Here is a 21171-nt window from a genome sequence, read left to right as displayed (position 1 = left end):
TTGCTGTAAGTAATCAGGAACTAGCCATTCTTTTCTTCATTCAATAATTTATATTATTATGTTATTTTATTTGATTTTATTTTATTTTATATTATTTTATGCTTTCCAAATTTTGGCTATACAACTCTACTGCAATACCAGGTTCTCTTACTACAAGAGACGGGAAGTTACGCTCCCGGTATTTTCCGAAGTAATTGCTTTACCACTCTTCCTTCACTTTAACTATACACTATCTTTTTCTACATTTCATACCTCAAGAACTATTAGAGCAATTCGAGGGGGATTGAGGTACTATCACCTTCCTATAACCTTGTTTCCGTTCTCCTTTCTTTAGCATAGCTGACTATCTTTTAAATCAAATAACAAGTTTATAAAGCATTATTGGTTCTCTACTATCACCATTATTTGGTTTTTACATTGTTTTCATGGTCTGGGCTATCGGTCGGGCTAAAGTCATCTAGCTTGTTTACCACCTTAAAATTGTTTTCCCCCCCCACCTTATCTAAATATCTCATACTATAATCTAGTATATCTTAACGAATTATATATCCTTATGATACCTTATGATTCATCAGGTATAACAAGCAGAGGACAACAGAAACTGATAGCTCGCTAATTGTAGGTAAACACATTGCAAGGGTTAGCCCTCGATAAAGTCCTTTGTAATGTGTATCCACCAATCTATACTGCAATTGGCTTGACATGGGAATTTAGTAATTATCCTTATTTATTTGTTTTATTTTGCCTATAACAATTATATGTTTCCCTACTAGGTTATACCATGGACCAAAGTCAGCTAGGATTGATATCACATCCCTTAGTTACCACCTACTCGTTCATACTATGTTCATAGTTATTAAGACTGATGTAATGTTTTATCTAGACATTGATGGCATTAATCAGCTCTTCTAACCTTTATTAGGTCTTTGATTTTTTGGTTTTTGCTATAGTTTTCACTGTTTGCATCACCTTCACAATTGAATATTTTACCTTTCAACTGTTAACTATTTGCCATATCTGCTATATATATATATATATATATATATAAAGCAGAAAGCGAAAGGCCAGCACTCTCTTACATGTCTCTGTAATGTCATCATCGTCATTTCTCGAGTCTCGACTCTTCTCGATTATACATGTCATTTGTCCTAGAAAGATCCTCTTGCAGTAAAGCCGCTTTATATATATTTTATTGTTTTAATATTTTAATATCTTGCAGTAAAGCCGCTTTATATATATTTTATTGTTTTAATATTTTGTGACAATAGAGAGATCAAAAACATTCATCTGGCAGTACTTCATTAAATGTAATAATAATGAAGAAGCAAAGGGTAGTCACATTGTGGTGCAATACTGAAATGTAGAGGTTTTTCTACAAGTGGCTTGCTTCGGCATTTAAAAACTAAACATTCTATTGAGAAGCCTACTTCGGCAAATGATTGTAACCTCAAACGTTCTGCAGGGGATGAATCTGTAGAAACTCTTCAAAATGTTTAAAAAGTGTTCATTATCAGCCAACATTGTTTAGAGTTTTAAAGAAAGCCACAAAAGAAGAAATCATTGCAAAGCTTGTAGCTGTAGATGGATTTCCTATCAGTGCCATATGTAAAAGTGAATTTATTCAGCAAGCATTCAGTGAAAAAGGTTTGCTTCTTCCTAAAAATCCCAATCATGTTATGCAATTAGTGTATAAACAGTATAATATTATAAAAGAAAATATAATAAAAGAAACTGAACAATCATTAAAAAATGTTAAGAGATTCAGCCTTTCTCTAGACGAATATTCATCGCTTAAAAAAAACGTTATTTAAATATCAATGTTCATCAAGATAAAGATAAATTTTGGAATCTAGGAATGATTGCTATTAATGGTAGAATAAACGCCTAAGAAATAGTTGAAGAAGTAAAACAGAAGTTATTGGAGTTTAAATTATCAATAGAGCATCATATATTTGTGTGCATAACGGATGGGGCGAGTGTTATGGTGAAATTCGGACAGTTGATAGATTGTGAACATCAGCTTTGCTATGCCCACAGTATACACCTTGCAATATGCGACGTTCTATACAAGAGATGGAATGATTCGGAAGGTGTAATTGAGGTAGAAACAACTAAAGACAGCGAGGAAGATTTAGAAGAGGATGAAACGGAAAATTACGATTCAAATCTAAGCTTCGAAAACAATCCTGATAAGGAACAAAAATGTGATTTCAGAGATGATCTATTCTCTGGTGCATTAAACATAGCTAATATCATTAATAAAGTTAGAACGATTGTGCGAATGGTTTTAAAGTCTCCCTTGAAAAATGATACTCTTCAGAATTATGTTAAATCTTCATTCAAGCAAGAAAATTTAAGCCTAGTACTCGATTCTAAAACTAGATGGAACAGTTTGGTAGCCATGTTAGAATGATTCTTACAGTTAAAATCACAAATTGAAAAAAAAATGACTGACTATAACATGAAAAATCCAATATGTGAAGCAGAGTATACAGCTCTTAATGACCTTGTGCGTGCGTGGAAACCCATCGAAATCAGATCGCAAAACCTTTGCAGTCATGATGCAACACTTCTTACTGCAGAGGGAGTTTTTTCTTTCATCATACAAGAACTTTCTGAGCAAAATTCTATCTTTTCGAGAAAAGTTCAGGAAGCACTAATTTTAAGGATAAACGAGAGAAGGCAAAAAGCTTTGGTTGGATTATTGAAGTATATAAAAACTGGAAAAACGTATTAAAAAAGAAATAGAAAAATAGTAGAAACTGAGTTGCAACCATTTCCAAGCAAGTCAGCCTTGTTGGTTACAGCAAAATGAATAATAACTCATCTTGGGTTTTCCTCTTCTGAATCATCGCAATCTGATTCGTCACATTCCGACTCCGAGAAAAAGTGTGACAGTGAGAGCGAAAGACAGCAGATGCTTTGTGAGAAATTGGCGCTTCAAATCAAAAAAAAACAAACTGAATGTGTTTCTAAAGACCCTCAACATGAAACTGAACGTCAATCACTTGCAAAGAATATATCCAAGGAGTTCAAAATCTTTGAGGCAACTGGTGAAAAAACAACAAATGTATTAAAATTAATGGATGCTCTCGAATCCATACCACCAACAAGTGTAGAAGCTGAAAGTTCCTTTTCGGCTGCAGGACTATTTATAACCAAACTTAGAACTAGACTCAGCGATAAAAGTGTAAATTGTCTGTGTTTCTTACGTTCATATTACACGTCAATTGCCAAATCAGTTCCAAAATAAACTAAAGTGAAATAAATTTTTGTTTAACAATGTAGTCACTAGTCTGTCAAGGTTTAAAAAGAACATGTTAAGTTTCTGAAAAGTAAGTTTTGAATTTGTTTCAATTTGTAGTTTATATATTTATATATATATATATATATATATATATATATATATATATATATATGTGTGAATAAATAAAATGCTGTGAAATTTTCAGTTTTAATTCAACCTGCAATAATCACAGGAAAAGAACATTTTTATCCCCGGATCCCGGGATTACCGAAATCCGGGAAAAAGACAATCCCTAGTTCCCAGTGATTATCTCATCGACAAGTAGACACACAGCAAGATGAACATTTTGTCACCCTCGAACAGGAAAAAAAAATCGCTAAGCATTCACATAAAGTTAAGGCAACATATGCAAAAATAACTGCTGCCACATCTAATGAGGTCTGCAAACCTATCTATAGGACTGCCACCACAGTGGCAGTCCTATAGATAGGTTTGCAGTCTCAAATGTCACACCATTTATTTGATAGTCTCAAATGTCACACCATTTATTGCATGCCGGGTAGTGGGCGTCCCTTTGGGCTCCCCACCCACCACGGAGCCCAAAGGGACGTCCACTATCCGGCATGCAATAAATGCGCTTGGGAGTGGGACGCCAGGGCTACCCAGACACTATACCCGCACCGCCACCAGACTGAATCCTGTCCCTCGGACCATGAGGGTAGGGGCGTGGCATTGACACGGTTGACCCTCGCAGGCGAGCCTACTAGCCGATTGATCCTAGCCGGGCCTTCCAGGACCACCCGTCTTGTCGAAGCAGGGGCCAAAGTGGTGTATTGAAGCTGGGCCCCTCAACCACCAGGATCCCCCTTTCCGAATTTCCACGGGTCGCAGCGCACGGCAAACACGCCGGATTCCATTGATGTAAGCCTGGAACCTGGGCTGTGGGCGTTGGATCCCAGTGATGGATGCTAGTCTGGAAGTCCAGCAGCGTCACCGGGAGGTCTCCTCACCACGTACAGGTGCCCACATCGAGGGAAAAAAAAAAAAAAAAAAAAAAAAAAAATTTGAAGTTATAAATGAGAAAGAAAAGTTGGTTCTGTAAGTTTCAAGTTAGACAGTAAAAGGATGTTGACTGGTTGTGGCACGTGTTCACACTGCTTTAGAAGAGAGAGCGGGAATTATAGAAGCCAATTCAGAAGAACAGTGCCCATGGAAGTACAGTAAGTGCCAGTTAGTGATCACATTTGCAAATTGAATTTTGATTCTAATAAAAGGCAATTCTATTACGTGAAAATCGACAAATATTATCCAGAGGCTATAAAATTAAAGATATAAAGCATAAATTTCTACTTCATTACCAAAGTTTTATTGCCAATTAAATGATACATGAAAATTGGAAGAATATTATCCAGAGGTTAGCAAAATAAAATAAATTTATACTTACATACATAGAAAAGTATCATGTTTAATATACATATTAAACTTCAACGCTTTATATGATTATAATTTAAAATAGTCACTTATTTTAGATTATAATTTAAAATAGTCAATTTTAGATTATAATTTAAAATAATTTATAATATGATTATAATTTAAAATAGTCACTTATTTTAGATTATCACTACAAAGTCTATTTCTGGATTTTTCAATATTGTATAACAGTCTATATTCACGATCACTTGCACTAATTTCTTCCAGTGCTCTCCCCAGGACGGCTTTAACTTCACGAGTTTGCCATTTTGTAACTGGACTGGAATTCATTCAGTTTCGTCATTTTCCTCCTCGGTGAAATTATCAGTAACAGACTGGGTGATTTCTTCATCTGTTAAAGCTGTAGTAACTTGTAGATCATTATCTATGTCCACCCAATCATTAAACTCCTGTTCACCCATGTCTTCAGGCTTTGAATGTGATCGGTATTGTGTTGACATCATGAATAATTAATCCACATTTTTTGAAACAGTTGCTAATGCAGTTTCGGAAACTTCATTCCAGGCACTCATTGTCATATGAAGTGCATCTAGAACGGTTATCTGCTTTGCAATATCGGATGATGTTCCCAAACCTTCATCTATAGATGATGATTCTTCACCTCGTATCCGATCTATAAAAGGTCTTAAAGGTTTCTATTATTCCCAGGTCGAGAGGTTGAATCAGTAATGTTGAAGATAAACACAAGAAAGGCACCCGGGATGGATGGGATCTATCCAGTTATATTAAAGGAGGCAGCAAAGGAAGTAAGCAAACAAACAAACCCTTAGCCATAATTATGAGAGCTTCCTTGGACTCAGGGAGGTACCCATAGACTGGAAATGTGCATGTGTGACCCCAATTCACAAAGGAGGATCAAAGGCTGACACAAGTAATTATAGACCTGTGAGCTTAACTTCTGTTCCAGGAAAATTAATGGAGGCACTGGTTAAAGAAGCACTGCAGGATCATTTAGACAAGACTTCAGTTATAGCTCGGACACAGCATGGTTTTGTTAAGGGGAAGTCTTGCCTGACCAATTTGATTGGATACTATGATGCAGTCACAAAAGAACTGGATGCAGGGAATAGCTTTGATATTATATACTTGGATCTTAGAAAGGCTTTTGATACTGTTGCACATGGAAGACTGCTACACAAATTGGAGCAGTATGACATTGGAGGCAAATTGCTGCTATGGATAAAGGGGTGGTTGAGGGGGAGAAGACAGAGAGTGGTAATCAATGGACACTGCTCATCGTGGACTAATGTTATTAGTGGAGTCCCTCAGGGCTCAGTGTTGGATCCATTATTGTTTTCTGTATTTATAAATGATATTGATGATGGTATATCAAGCTTAATGTCCAAGTTTGCAGACGATACAAAGGTTGACAGGGTTTTTTTTTTTTTTTTTTTTTTTTGATTTGGTAGTTGTTGGCGCATCGGCTTCTGTGGCCATATTGCACCTCCCAAGGTTTTGCAGTACTTTGATCCAAGCCCGAGGCGGGAATCGAACCCGCGACCTTTGGGTTGCCGGGCAGGTACTTTACCCACTCGGCTAGCCCGGTCGGCGTTGACAGGGTTGTCAAGGACACTACTGACACTATGCTGCTGCAACAGGATCTGGAAAGGTTGAGCAGATGGGCTGAGAGGTGGCAAATGAAGTTTAACATTGACAAATGTAAAGTACTACACATGGGAAACAGCAACCCCAGAGCAACGTATCAACTCTGTGGTACTACAATGACAGTGGTAGAGAATGAAAGGAATTTGGGGGTGGTTGTGCAGGCAGATATGAAGTTCTCTGAGCAGTGCAAACGGGTTGCAAGAGTAGCTCATGGAGTATTGTCAATGATATACAGGAATTTTTCCAGCAGGGATGAGGAGGTGATTATTCCCTTGTATAAGGCAATGGTCAGGCCACACCTAGAGTACTGTATACAGGTCTGGAGGCCTCATTTCAAGAAGGATGTAGAGCTGCTGGAACGAGTACAGAGAAGGGCAACAAGATTAGTGAATGGAACAAAGGGGTGCTCTTACGAAGAAAGGCTTAAGTTTTGCAAATTACAGTGTCTGGAGACTAGGCACCAGCGAGGTGATCTGATAGAGGTGTATAAAGCCTTGAATGGTTTGAGCATGCTCAATGCTGATGGGATTCTTCCTCTAGCTCAGAATAATCACCTGAGAGGGCATAAATTCAAACTGAGGAAAGACAGATATAGCACAGACGTGCGGAAATTTGCCTTTAGCCAGCGGGTGGTTGGTTGGTGGAACAGACTTCCATCCCTTGTCGTGGAGGTTGATAGCCTAAATAAGTTTAAGGCTCAGTTGGACAGGTATTTTGAACGAACAGAGAGGGGAAGTGGAAGTGGATTTTTTTTTTTTTTTTTTTTGGCTGATGCTGCATAAGCTTGCTTTCTTGCATCAAATACCTCTACTAATGCTAATGCTAATGTGGTATTTGAAGGTAGAAAAACTAATTCAATGTTTCTGAAAGTCAACTTTGAATGAGGTTGGCAATTGTTCAAAACCAATGCAATTTTTTTTTGTTTATCTTATCCAATTGCAAATCCCATTTATGAAGATAATCTTCAAATGAAGAAGCTATCATCCAAGCATTGGCATTATTGGCATATTCAACAAGCAGCTCTTTTATTCCTTTAAAACATCTAAGCAATTTACTCTTGATTATAACTAATGGCTTCATTTTGATTGTTCCAGTCATGTTGAATGTTAAAAGAACTATAATCCTGTCTTTGATCTTCTTTTCTGCAGACGTAGAGGAATTTTTAAAAATCATGCATTGGTCTGGGGTAGCCCTGTAGTACAACCCTGTTTCATCTGTATAAAAATGCCTTCAAGATTATAAGTGCTTAACACAGTTTTCCAGGAGGTTTCCAATCAGGTGTCAGCTGCACAACCATCGAAATCTTGTTTTTCTCCGTGAAGTTTTTTGTAAACAATATCATGCTTCACCTTCCACCTTGTTGGCCATTCGTCCGTTGCCTTGAACTCTTTGTGTAGTTTTCTAGCAAAATCATAAACTTTTTGAAGAAGAATGCTATGATTAACTGGTGCATTAAATGAGCTGGCCTGTTTGAACCAAACAAACAGAGCTTCATCTACTATTTGACATTTCCCTTCAAGCTTCCTTTTTCTGGTTTCACTAATCACATTAGTGTTTAATATGTGACGAAATTTTAATAATTTTGATAAAGATGACTGAAGCACTGCTAATTTTATTGCTGCTTCCCTTTGGGACATATTGCTTAAGTTTAATTTGTCGTATGTTTCTATAATTCGTAACTTATCTTTTACACTCAAATTTACTCTCTTTCTGTTCACTGACATTTTTTGGGTAGTAAAATTTAAAACACAGTAAAAAAAAAATGATAAGCATCAATCGATAACAAAGCACATGGCACACACAAATTGGAACTAACACAACACAAGAAAGTGAGATGAAATTTAGATATAGAAATGAAGAGAGGATTTCAATGAAGAGGAAACACATTTCACCATAATAACATGAAAACACAGAATTCCGGCTATCGGTATTATTGAAAATGCAATAAGATCGGGTTTACTACCTGTTTATTGCACTAACAGAAAAGCCCAATAAACCGAAACTGCAAATTGTTTTATTGTTTTATGGTTGTGACCTCCAGAAACATGCTTTAGAGAAATATTACAAAGGTGTTCAAAATTGATTCTTATAACCAAAAATGTCATTCTAAAAACAATGAAAGTGTAGTGCATTTTATTGATTTGAATCGGTTCTTTGAAATTTGATTCTAAAGTGGCTGATTCAAATAACCAGTGATCACTATAATCGGCACCTACTGTATCTATACAAAAGGCATGTACAGAAACAAAAAGTTTATGAGAGAGTGGAGAGACTCTGTTGGAGATGAGTCATTAATTAATCTAACCACCCTTTTTTGAATGGAATCTAGAAGCCTGAGAGAGGTTTTGGGGCCACCACCCCAGATGTGGGAACAATATTCCATGGTAGGGCATATTTGAGATTTGTACAGAGTGAACAGCTGTTTGGAAGAAAAGTAACGCCGGGAGCGAAAGGGAAAACCCAGTTTTTTAGATGCAGATGAAGCAATATTTGTAATGTGTTTATGCCAAGAGAGATTAGAAGTCAGGGTAATCCCCAATATAGATATATCATTTTTTTTACCAAGAAATCGGAGTGTCATCAAAGATAAGTATAGGAGCAGAAGAATTCTTTTTTGCGAGATATGACAGGACTGAGTTTTAGAAGGATTGAAATCAACTAAGTTATCTTTGCCCCACTGGAGAATTACCTGCAGTGGGACAGTGGAAAGAGAGAACAAACACCCCAGGTGGTAAGGTTGAAAGATCATAGGGAAAGAGATCCCAATGTTGGCGCCTGTAAAGGGCTCTGTCCCACACTGGTCAAAGGTCTAGCTCTACTGGCTAGTGTTAGCATCCCACACCATGACAACAGTGACATATTCAACAGCAAGCAGATAAACAGCTGCAAAGAGACTGAAAGGTTGGATGAAATCAGCCACTGGCCTGTTTTCATCCACTAAACCAAACAATCTTGGCTTAGAGGATGTCTTCATAGACATCACTGGGTTCTACCATCATTGAACACACTCTCATTTCCAGATCCTACCTCAACATTGTTTCAGACCAAGTTTTACACTACATGGTGACTGTGTAAACAGAAGGCTCTAGACTCAAAAAGCCCGGCCCCATGTCACAAGGCCCACATAATACAGGAATGATTTGAAGATCATGTCCATGCATTTCATATGCTCCCATAGTTGCCAAATTTCTCCAACATCAATCCTGTCAAACATTTGTAGGATATGGTTGAATGTAGCATTTGCCAATTCTTGCCAGCACCTCACTCTGTTGCCAAACTTCAAGACATCCTTCTGTCCAACTGGTCAAGAATACCTGAGGACACCTTCCGCAGTCTCCTGAAGTTGATACTACACTGACTGCAAGCATCATGGCAAAAGGGGAGCCCCAACACACTATTAGGTAGGTGATCATGATGTTTTTGGCTGATGAGCATATACAGTGGCTCCCCACTTTAAGATTTTACTCCGTTCCAGAGACACCATCGTATTGTGAAAATATCATAATGTGAACCCAATAATACATTGTTTTTCAGTAATTTGTTCCAAGATCTCAGAAGTTGAAATTTTCCTATATAGCTAAGTTATTTATCTCTCTAAAAGGCAATTTACACAATATTGTATGTACACAAATTCAATACAGTAAATTTATGTCAAATAAGCACAACACAAAAAATCACTTCAACTGAAGGATGCAAAGACAAAACATGTGGCTGCCAACACATTTACAAATGTTGCTATTGGCTGAGAGGAAGGACCACATGGTCTGGTCGGAGACAATGGTAAAGTGAAATAAGTAGATGCTGGTTACATGATCACTGGTTAGTAAAATCAGTCGCTTTAATTTCAAAACCAATCCAAATGATTAAAATGCACTACACTTCCATCATTATCATATGTTCAGTTATAAGAACCAATTTTGAACGCCTTTGTGATTTTTTCTAAAGCACATTTCTGGAGTTCACTACCATAAAACAATAAAAAAACAATTTGCACTTTCTCATTTATTGGGCTTTTCTGTTAATGCAATCTACTATGAATGGCTAATAAACTCAATATTATTGCATTTGCAATAATACCTATAGTTGGAATTCTGTGGGGGTTTTCAGTTAGAGTGGTGAAATCTGTTTTCCCCTTCCATGAAATCTTCAATCATATAAAAATCATAAATTAATTTTCTGAATCTTCTCTTTATTCCTATTTTAAGCATCGTAAACTTTACTCCATAGCTCAGTAAAAAATGAATAGCAAATGCTTAGAAAATGGTACTCACCTTGTATAAATCTGCGATATTTTTTTTTTTTTTGGTAGATCGTGGTTAAATTTAGGTTGGAAGAAGCATTAAAAAGAACTAAGGTGAAGATATTTTAAACAGATTTTTTCATTTACGTCTTTTAACCTCTTTATGACAACCAAGGATTAGAGATCTGCATTTCTACTTCCTTGCACTCATTTTAAAATCTGTTTAAAATATTTTCACCTCATTCCCCAACTTAGTTCTTTTTAATGCTTCTTCCAACCTAAATTTAACCACCATCTACCAAAAAAAAAAAAAAAAAAAATTATTGCAGATTTATACAAGGTGAGTACCGTTTTCTAAGCATTTGCTATTCATTTTTTAGTCAGATTTATCACAGTATTATAAGGTTACTATAATTTCACTATTGTCCATAGCTCACTTGCACGTATTGTTACAGTAATTGCAATTTGTGCATTCCATGTTCGTTGTTATTGATTGCTTATCTTTTTTTACTGTTTTAAATTTTACAACCCAAAAAAAAAAGTCAGTGAACAGAAATATCAAATATTTAGCAGATACATATTACAGTATCAATTAAACTATCTACATAAGTGTAAATTTATTTTTATTTTGCTAACCTGTGAAAAATATTCTTCCAATCTTCACGTATCATTTTAATTTTGTTAAATTGGTAAAGTAATAAAGTGTAAATTTTTGCTTTATAATTTTACTTTTATAGCCTGTGGATAATATTCCTCCTATTTTCGCTTATTACAATCACAGTTTAATATCGTATCCCATATCGTATAGTGAAAGGTATTTTATTATGGAGAGTCCATCTTAAGGTGATCTGATCATACAGTGAACCGATCGTAAAGCTGGGGTCCATTGTATTAGTAAAATCTCTGCTGTATTTTCCATGCTTTCTTCATTTAAAAGAGAAAAAAATACCTATCTAATCATTAAAATGTATTACCTTCATTCTCTTTTAAATCATCATTCTGAATTCTTGGCTTCCAACTATTAACAATAAAATTGCACCATGCCACCTGAAATTAGAAAATATAAATTATTACCACTGTGGATTGCAAAAGACATCTTTCACAGTAAAATACAGTACTGCAATTAAAATTTATTTGAAAAAGAGAATGAAGAATATTTAAATAATAAATAAGTCATTCCATGTAAGTTTCAAACGTAACCACTTTCAAAAAATTTTTCGACTGAATGCCATGAAATTTCCTGAAACTTGGTAAGAAAGTTACCAGTAATCTGAAATGCTATTATTAGTACTGGTAATGGTAAATGATGTGACAAAAGCAAGCTGATACAACATCAGCCAAAAATAAATAAATTACCACCAAATGCAGTATGTTGGATTTGTCAATGTTAAACTTAAAGCTGCCACTTCTCAACCGATCTGCCTAAATTTTTCAATATCTTGTTTCAGTATCATATTATCATCACTGTCATTAACCACCCTGCCAACAATTGTAATCATCTGCAAACTGAGATGTTAAGCTTAAATATGTCTTCATCAATATCATTCATAAATACAGAAAACAAGAATGGGCCCAATACTGAACCCTGGGGTTTTTTTTTTTTTTTGATTTGGTAGTTGTTGGCGCATCGGCTTCTGTGGCCATATTGCACCTCCCCAAGGTTTTTGCAGTACTTTGATCCAAGCCCGAGGCGGGAATCGAACCCGCGACCTTTGGGTTGCCGGGCAGGTACTTAACCCTGGGGATACTTCATTAATAACATTAGTCCAAGAAGAACAGTTCCCACTGATTTTTTGATTTTATTTCGATTTTATTGGCACAAAAACAACTGGGGTTATAATGTGCAGGGAAAAAAAATTAAAATTTCAACAAAGATCGAGATTTTGATAACCTTTAAATGGATTACCTCATCAAAAATATTATATATATATAAATAATATGATATATAATATGATATAATATATATTATATAATATATATAATAAAATGCAGTATAAGAGTAAAAGTAAATTATCTATTTATGTGTGCATATACAGGGTGATTCACTACCAGTGCGACAAACTTGCAGGAGGTGTAGGGGGCACAAAGACAAATCGGAATCACATAGCATTGCAGGGTCTGAAATGCCTTCGTCATGCAGTAGAGGACGTTGAACGGGAGGTCGCGTGAACAGCGATCCCGCTGGAAGTCAGCATTTGCGAACCATTTCTGTTGAAGAAACCAAGTAGCAAAAGTCCTCCGGAGTGGATAATCCTCAGGCTCCAATGATTGGACGTGTTGCAGATGGTATGAACTCATTTGGTTTATTGACGGTATCCTCCATACAGTGGATTGGGAAATACCCAATCGTTGGCCTATCGCTCGAGTACTCGTACTCGGATTGCCTTCTGCAAGACGTAGGACATTCTCCTCATTGTCTGGCGTCCTTGTCGTTCGCTCTCGATTCATGGTACCTCTCGGGAAACAACCAGTCTCACGTAACCTTCTGTGCACACGTGCGAAAATCGTATGATGAGGAGCACGCCTGTGCAGGAAACGTTCCTGGTACAAGCGCAGAGCGGCGTTACAGTCTGCAGCTCCATGCGCGAGGTGCGTGTCGGGCAGTTCGACGTTTGAATACTCGTCCATCCTATTCCCTTGGGAACCGGTTCGCAAATGCTGCCTTCCAGCGGGATCACTGTTCATGCGACCTCCCTTTCAACATCCTCTAGTGCATGACGAAGGCATTTCGGACCCTGCAATGCTATGTGATTCTGATTCGTCTTTGTGCCCCCTACACCTCCTGCAAGTTTGTCGCACTGGTAGTGAATCACCCTGTAAATATATATATATATTAATAGCTTGTAAAAACTTCTGACACAATAATTGTAGGATAAAGTCTGACTGAGTGTATATAAGACTCAGTCAGATGTTAAAAGTGATAAAATGAGCATTTCTAAAATTGGTACATTTGGATAAAATATGTTTAATGAATGAAAGTGTCTCACTGCTAGTACATAGGATAGTTGTCAGCCCCCCCAAGAAAGGAGTGTATCAGATGACTGTGTATTGTATGTAATCAAGCAAGAACAACTTCCTCTTTACGATCCCTTAGCAGACTAGACAGCTACACAGGGATCATTGGCTTAGTATGATATACCTTTTTTATAACCTGCTGATGCCACAAATCTTGCCACCAAAAATGTAATTTATCAGGGATTACTTGGTTGTAGTCTGTATAGGGAACTGACAAGTCAAGATTATTCACTGAGACTGCTGATTTGGCTGCAGTATCAGCCTCTAATCCCATTCTAATCAGCCTCTAATACATTGGGATTAGCAGAATCCGGCTGGGAATCCAGCAGAAGCAGATATCAAATCACCTTAATAGAGAGTGTATATCATCTGCTGAATCTGAGACAGGATTGGATGAGTAGCGTATCTCATCACTGATAAAACCTGTAGTGCACTCATTGAAACAGTGTATATAATAAATCAATGGTACTGGGGAGTTTTTGTGTGATCCAAGGATAACCACATAGTGTAGATCTGTACATGCTACATTCAGGGCGAATTTGCTCAGATATAGTATTATCTGAAAAAAACAGCAGCAGATCCCACACAATTCCAACTTTGAGCCATCTGTATAAATAAGCAAGGTCAAAATGTTCAGCAGAGTGTTCTAAATACAGCTGAAGGTAGATGGACGACAGGGTATCAGACATTGTCCCATTCTTAAGCAAGAAGTCACATGCTGGTATTTGAGCATGCCAGGGTGGAAGGGGCTGCTTTGGTGATCAAGCAACCTTGTCTACCACGATGTTAAGCTCTGTGAGTAGCTCTTGGACATGTATACCATCTGATGAGTATTATAAAGATTTTTTTCCATCGTGGTTGGTTCAAAAATCAATGTCCACATGGAGTGGTCTGGCAGGGAATTCAGCTTAAGACAGTTGTCTCTACTGTATGCTTACAGTACAGACAACTGTTTTCATCAAAGCAACAAGGATGGCTCATTTTCTTTGACATATAACCTTTGGAAAAGTGATTCTGAATGCATCAGTAGCAATACAAATGGCATGAGGGTGAATGGGATGTGTGCATAACTGATGAATGTGCTAGAGAAATGTTGACTTTTTATCAAATGAGTGCCAAGAATTTTATCTCCACTACTACTGGAATGCTGCTTTGTACAAATCTTAATTCAGGTTCAGGGGTGAACGTTAGTTATGCTGCAACAAAAATGAATGCAAAGGCCTTCTCCAGTGAGTTTCTGAAATCAACTGCCATGGTTCAATAGTTAAGACAGTCAATGCCCTGTTGTTATTGGCTCTCAATAACCCTCATGTTGCATGAGCAAGAAAATATGCTGAAGGCATCGACATAAACCACAGAGTTTATGATTGGAGGAAGTTGTTCAGTAATGGAGTTCAAAGGCAAAAAGAATAACACTTAAGACAGATCCTTCCAATACTCCCACCTCTTGGGACCAAAAGAGAAAGGGAGTATTAGCATTAATTGAGGCATGTGATGCAGGAAAGCAAGCTTATACAGCTTCGGAAAAAAAAAAAACAAAATCCACCCATCTGATCACCTCAAATGTTTGTCTAGTTCATTCTTAAATTTATTTAAGCCATTAACTTCCACAACAACAGATGGAAGTCTGTTCCAGTAATCAACTACCTGCAGGCTATACACAAACTTCCGCATATCTATTCTACAACTGTCTTTCCTCAATTTCAATCTATGCCCCGTCAGGTTCTTACGCAAGAGGAAGAATCCCATCAGCATTCAGCTTGCTCAACCCATTCAAGGCTTTATACACCTCAATCGTATCACCTCGGACAGTGCCTACTCTCCAGGCATTGCAATTTGCAGAACTTAAGCCTTTCTTGGTAAGAGCATCCCCTTTGTTCCCTTCACCAATCTTGTTGTCCTTCTTTGTACTTGTTCAAGCAACTCTACACCCTTCCTAAAATGAGGCTAGAGTACCTGTACACAGTACTCTAGGTGTGTCCTGACCATTGCCTTTTACAAGAGTAAGTGTAAGATGTGTTAGTCGTCGGTATGACACTAGGGGTTTCCCTCATCTCAGCATTGTATTCTTTGTAAGTGACACAGGACTCTGTGGAGGCCAGAGATTTAAAAAGTGTGTGGGGAGTGGTTTTACAATGGGATAATCACCTTCCTGTCCCTGCTAGAAAAATTCCTATATATCATTGACAAGACTCCATGACCTGCCCTGGCAGCCCATCTGCACTTCTCAGCAAACATCATATTTGACTGTACAATTACCTCTAGATCTTTTTCACTTTCCACTTCCCTGAGTGTAGTACCACACAGTTCGTACATTTCTCTTGGGTTATTGCTACCCATATGCAGTACTTTGCATTTGTCAATGTTAAACTTCAGTTGTCACTTCTCAGCCAATCTGCCTAACTTTTCTAGATCCTGTTGCAGTATCATACTGTCTTTACTATCAATAATAATCCTGCCAACCTTGGCAGGATTATTTGCAAACTTGGACATTAAGCCTGATATACCTTCATCGATATCACTGATAAATACACAAAACAACAATGGGCCCAGCACTGAACCCTGAGGGACTCCACTAATAACATTAGTTCACTTAGGGCAGTGTCCATTTATTACCACTCTCTGCCTTCTCCCACTCAACCATCCCTTTATCCATTGTAGCAACTTGCTCATAATGCTCCAATTTTTACAGCAGTCTTCCATGTGCAAGAGTATAAAAGCTTTCCCGAAATCCAAGTATACGATATTGAAATTATTTTTTGCATCCAGTTGATTTGTGACCACATCGTAGTATCCGATCAAATTGGTCAGACAAAACTTTCTCTTAACAAACAGACGTTGTGTTTAAATTATTAATGCAGTGTTGTCTAGATGATCCTGCAACGCTTCTTTAAACAGTGACTCCATTATTTTTCCCGGAAAAGAAGTTAAATAACAGGTCTATAATTATTTGTGTCACTCTTTGAACCCCCTTTGTGAATTGAGGATAAATTTGCACATCTCCAGTCCATGGGGACCTCAACTGAATCTATGGATGATCTCATAATTATGGCTAAGGGGCTGCTTACTTCCCTCACTGCCTCCTTCAATATAACTGGATTGATTCCATCCACCCCAGATGCCTTTTTTATGTTCATCTTCAACAATTTCTCCTCCACTTTGCAAAATCACTATTACAAAATCATTTAGCTACCTGTTTGAGCTGAGTAAACTTCTGTCCTCCCCTTCCTTACAGAATTTCTCACGTGCAAATGCAGATACAAACAAAATACTCATTCAGTTTGTCAGCTATCTGAAAAGTATCATCAACAGTCGAACCAGTTTTCCTTTGCATCCTTTGCCAACGATTTCTCAAAATCAGCATTTGCTTGCCTAATCTCCTTTGTGAATTGATTACAGACTGGCTTATATCTGCCAGAGTCTTCTGTGTCACCTGTTATATTACCCCAGGGACCCCTTGGCACACCCAGGGTCCTGAGCTGGATAACATCATTCTTGTCTTTCTTGGTGATTCCTTTCTACTTCTGACTTGCACTCTCTCTCTCTCTCTCTCTCTCTCTCTCTCTCTCTCTCTCTCTCTCTCTCTCTCAGGGTAACTCAGAGATTTAGGTCTAAATCTTCAACAATATTTCTTAATTGGTATGAAAGGCCCGGTAGCTTCAAAGATGAATTCCTTGAAGGCTTCCCAGTTAGAAGCTATTTTTAACATTATCAGTTGATCCCACTGTATAGAATTTAAAAACTTTCTGAGGCCACTGTAGTCACCTTTATGGAAGCAAAAATCCTTCCCTTTACCCTTGATGGTAGTTAAATCGTTAAGTAAATCCCACATCATAACACTGATCACTGCCACCTAGCGGTTCCTACCTAGCGGTTCCTTTGTGTGCAAATTCTTAAGCATGAATAATCATGCTGATAATCAGATCAAGGTCTGGTACACCTCGAATATATTGCTGTAGAAAACAATCCTTCAATAAATCCACAAAAGTCTTGCTAGCATGCGAGTGACCAACCCACAAGTTCCAATCAATACCTGGAAGTTTAAAATCCCCCATTAAAAGACATTCTGATTTAGTGGCCCACTATTTCTCTGCACAACTTTTGGCTGTATTCATCCAAGTCTTTAGGCCTATAACACACTGCTACTCGCATTTTCCCCTTCCCAGTGTTTATATCACACCAAACTGACTCAACATTGCACTGTCCACCAATGTCAACTGGATGCACTTCTTTAGATTTTATGTGTTTCTTAACTAACAGCATAACCCCTCCTTCCTTCCTATCCTTTCTGTACACACTGTACTCCCCAAATTCCAATTCTGCACTGCTTATATCTGTGTGACACCATGACTCCGATATCCCAACAATATCTGCCTTTGATGTCTTGACCAGCACTTCAAATTCATCAAATTTATTTTACTATACTTCTAGCATTGGTGTACATGCACATGTTCTTACTCTTTTTACCCTAACACAGCCCATGTATTTACTTGTTCCATGCTGACTCCCAGCAGTACTTGAAATCCTCAGCAACTTGCTCTCTAGGCGGCTGCTCATTCCAAGAGAAGCTGTTGTTGTTGTTGTTTGGTTTTTAGGAGCATTAGCAACTAAGGCCATATGCTCCAGGGATATGCGGTGGTCATTCCCTGACCTTTCCGCATCCTCCGTATTGGTGGTCACGGACTTGAACTCTGGTCTAATCAAGAAGCGTGTGCTACGCACTGCTCCTCCTGCCCACCTGGCTATGGAGGCACCTCAATAGAAGCAGTACAAGAATCACTTTTGCCTCTGCCTGCGGCTACTGTTGATCTTTTAGTCTGTGAATTTCCCCCCAAACCAGCAGTTTTCTGACCCACCCAATACTGCCTAGATAGCATCAGCAAATATTCTTGCACTCTTTCTATTCAAGTGTATCCCATCTCTGTAGAAGCAGTCTTACCTATTAGCAAGCACAGAACAAGCTGAAAAAAATTCTACTCCATGAGTCTTGCACAATCTCTCCAGGGCGAAATTGATTGACAAGGCTCTCATCATATACTCCCTCCTATCATGTCTGGGCAGAATTGCAGACACTGTCAAATTTAACCCTAATTTGCGAATTTTTTTCAATATTGACCTGTGCTTGTTAAGTAAATCTGCAGATCTCTTACTTGTAAAGTCATTAATGCCAACATGTACAACAATATCACCTTTTGTGCCCTTAAAAGATGATATATGCTCTACGTCATCAACTTTTGCCTCTGGCAGACGTACCGTGGTCCTGTTTCACCTATCCTTTTTGCATAATATATTCCCCATCTCCTTAACAATAGATTCACTGACAGAAACTAGCTCCATTGCATGGAACCAGCACCGGAGCTAGTTACCAATCTCCAAGAATGCGCTGGTCCCACCACGCTCCAGCGTGGTGGGACCAGCGCATGAAAAATACTCTGGCAGGAAAAATATGAGTGTCAAAACATGTTTCGACACACATATTTTTCCTTTCAATACAATCAATTAGAAAGACAAGACACAAAACTAATAATTGAAACCGAGACTGAAGAGGAAGCATCCCAAATCCTAAACAATGCAAAAATACTCACCTTGGGCCTGCTAGCTGAGCCTCACAGAGCAAAAGCCTGTCTATAATAATCTTTGACATGGATAAGGAACTTACCCCATTAGCAGTTAAGACCGAAATCTACCACAGGAATTTATAGCATCTTTACCTCGACAATAATCCTACCAAACTAATTAATCCTAAATACCAGGCCAAGTCACAAGATGGAACCTCAATGAACTGGGTTGTGGAATTGTCACCCAAAGCCTGGCAGGCCATTAATCACCAAAGCAGTATATACATAAACTGGGGCAGCCACCGCTTCAAAGAGCATGTGGCTGTTCCCAAATGTTTCAAATGCTGCCGCTTTGGCCACACCAGTCACACATGCACTCAAAAAGTCCACTTGTGGCTATTGCGCAAAAAAAGGTCATGAATTTCACACATGCCCAAATAAATCTGAAGATATAAAATGTGAAAACTGTAAAGCACAAAACATCCAGCACTTGCATTCCATCAGGGACAGTAATTGTCCAATTTATCTAAAAGCAAAGAGTCTACACCAGCAAAGGATCAATTATGGAACCACACCATAAACAGCAAATTTCAAACAGAATACGCTTCCTACAAAATAACGCACAAAGGGCAATTGCAGTTGCTGGCCAACTCTGCCGCAAAGCAGAAAAAGAAAATATAGACCTACTACTGATACAAGGACCCTACACCCATGCCAAAGAAGTTAAGGGATACCCCACCACTTATAAGATCGTACAGTGCCAGGGCGACACAGCTGTATTGGGCAGCTATATTGGTTCACAATCTAGACTTCACTACAACTGGCATGGCAGAAATCACTCATTTCTACCATTCATGGGCCGCCTGCACCCACATTATTTGTCCCGTTGGTAAATTCTATGCTGTATCCATATACTCCAGACCTGGGAATGACATCCTTCCGGTTATAAATTATCTCCAGAACCTAACTGCTGAACTACCGAATGCCAGGATACTTGTCAGTGCGGACGTGAACTGTAGCTCTCCAAGCTGGTACAGCCAAAGCCAGGACCAAAGTGGATCCAGAAATGGACAACAACTTGAGGAATATATCGCCAACAACCCTTTCACAGTATTAAATTGCCCAAAGAACCTTGCCACCAACTCAAGCCACTCTGGGAGTCCACTATAGACATACCTCGTTCAACTAAATCACTCACCAGGCATGGTCAGGCCACGAGGCCCAATTTTAGAAAGGATGTAGAGTTGCTTGAGGGAGTACAGAGAAGGGCAACAAGATTGGTGAGGGGAATGAAGGGGTCCTCTTACAAAGAAAGCATTAGCAGAGGCATATGATATAAGAAAGCAAGCTTATGCAGCATCAGCCAAAAAAAAAAAAACACTCCCATTTCACCCCTCCATTCGTTGGAAATACATGTCCAGCCAAGCCTTAAATTTATTTAGGCTATCAACTTCCACAACAAGGGATGGAAGTCTGTTCCACCTACCAACTACCCGCTAGATAAAGGCAAATTTCCACACATCTATCCTACATCTATCTTTCCTCAATTTGAATTTATCTCCTCTCAGGTGATTATTCTGAGCAAGAGGAAGAATCCCATCGGTACTGAGCATGCTCAAACCATTTAAGGCTTTATACACTTCTATCAGATCACCTCGCCAATGCCTAGTCTCCAGGCACCATTTTTTGCAAAACTTAAGTCTTTCTTCGTAAGAGCAACCCTTTGTTCCATACACTAATCTTGTTGCCCTTCTCTGTACTCATTCCAGCAGCTCTACATCCTTCTTAAAATGAGGCCTCCAGACCTGTACAGTACTCAAGGTGTGGCCTGACCATTGCCTTATACAAGGGAATAATCACCTCCTTATAACTGCTAGAAAAATTCCTGTATAGCATTGACAAGACACCATGAGCTACTCTTGCAACCCATCTGCACTGATCAGAGAACTTCATATCTGCCTGCACAATTACCCCCAGGTCCTTTTCATTCTCTACCACTGTCAGTGTAGTACCAC

The 21171-nt window shown here is 38.3% G+C and overlaps 2 protein-coding genes across 2 annotated transcripts in view; both read right to left on the bottom strand.

The window, feature by feature from the left end:
• The window catches only part of shtd (anaphase promoting complex subunit 1), a 989031-nt gene extending 987888 nt beyond the window's left edge, over positions 1-1143 (bottom strand). Inside the window, exon 1 of the mRNA XM_090370159.1 lies at positions 1080-1143. Coding sequence (XP_090226285.1) covers positions 1080-1143 — 64 coding nt within the window. The remainder of the gene's footprint in view (positions 1-1079) is intronic.
• A 10400-nt stretch (positions 1144-11543) lies between these two features.
• LOC150088441 (anaphase-promoting complex subunit 1-like) overlaps positions 11544-21171 on the bottom strand; it is a 51669-nt gene continuing 42041 nt past the window's right edge. The window contains exon 4 of the mRNA XM_090370158.1: positions 11544-11630. Coding sequence (XP_090226284.1) covers positions 11544-11630 — 87 coding nt within the window. The remainder of the gene's footprint in view (positions 11631-21171) is intronic.

Source organism: Mastigoproctus giganteus, chromosome 3 (assembly GCF_048544385.1).
Source record: "Mastigoproctus giganteus isolate SK-2022 chromosome 3, ASM4854438v1, whole genome shotgun sequence".
In the NCBI taxonomy this organism is placed as follows: Eukaryota; Metazoa; Arthropoda; class Arachnida; order Uropygi; family Thelyphonidae; genus Mastigoproctus; species Mastigoproctus giganteus.
The sequence above is the reverse complement of the archived record's forward strand: the minus strand, read 5'-3'. Positions and strand labels throughout refer to the sequence as shown.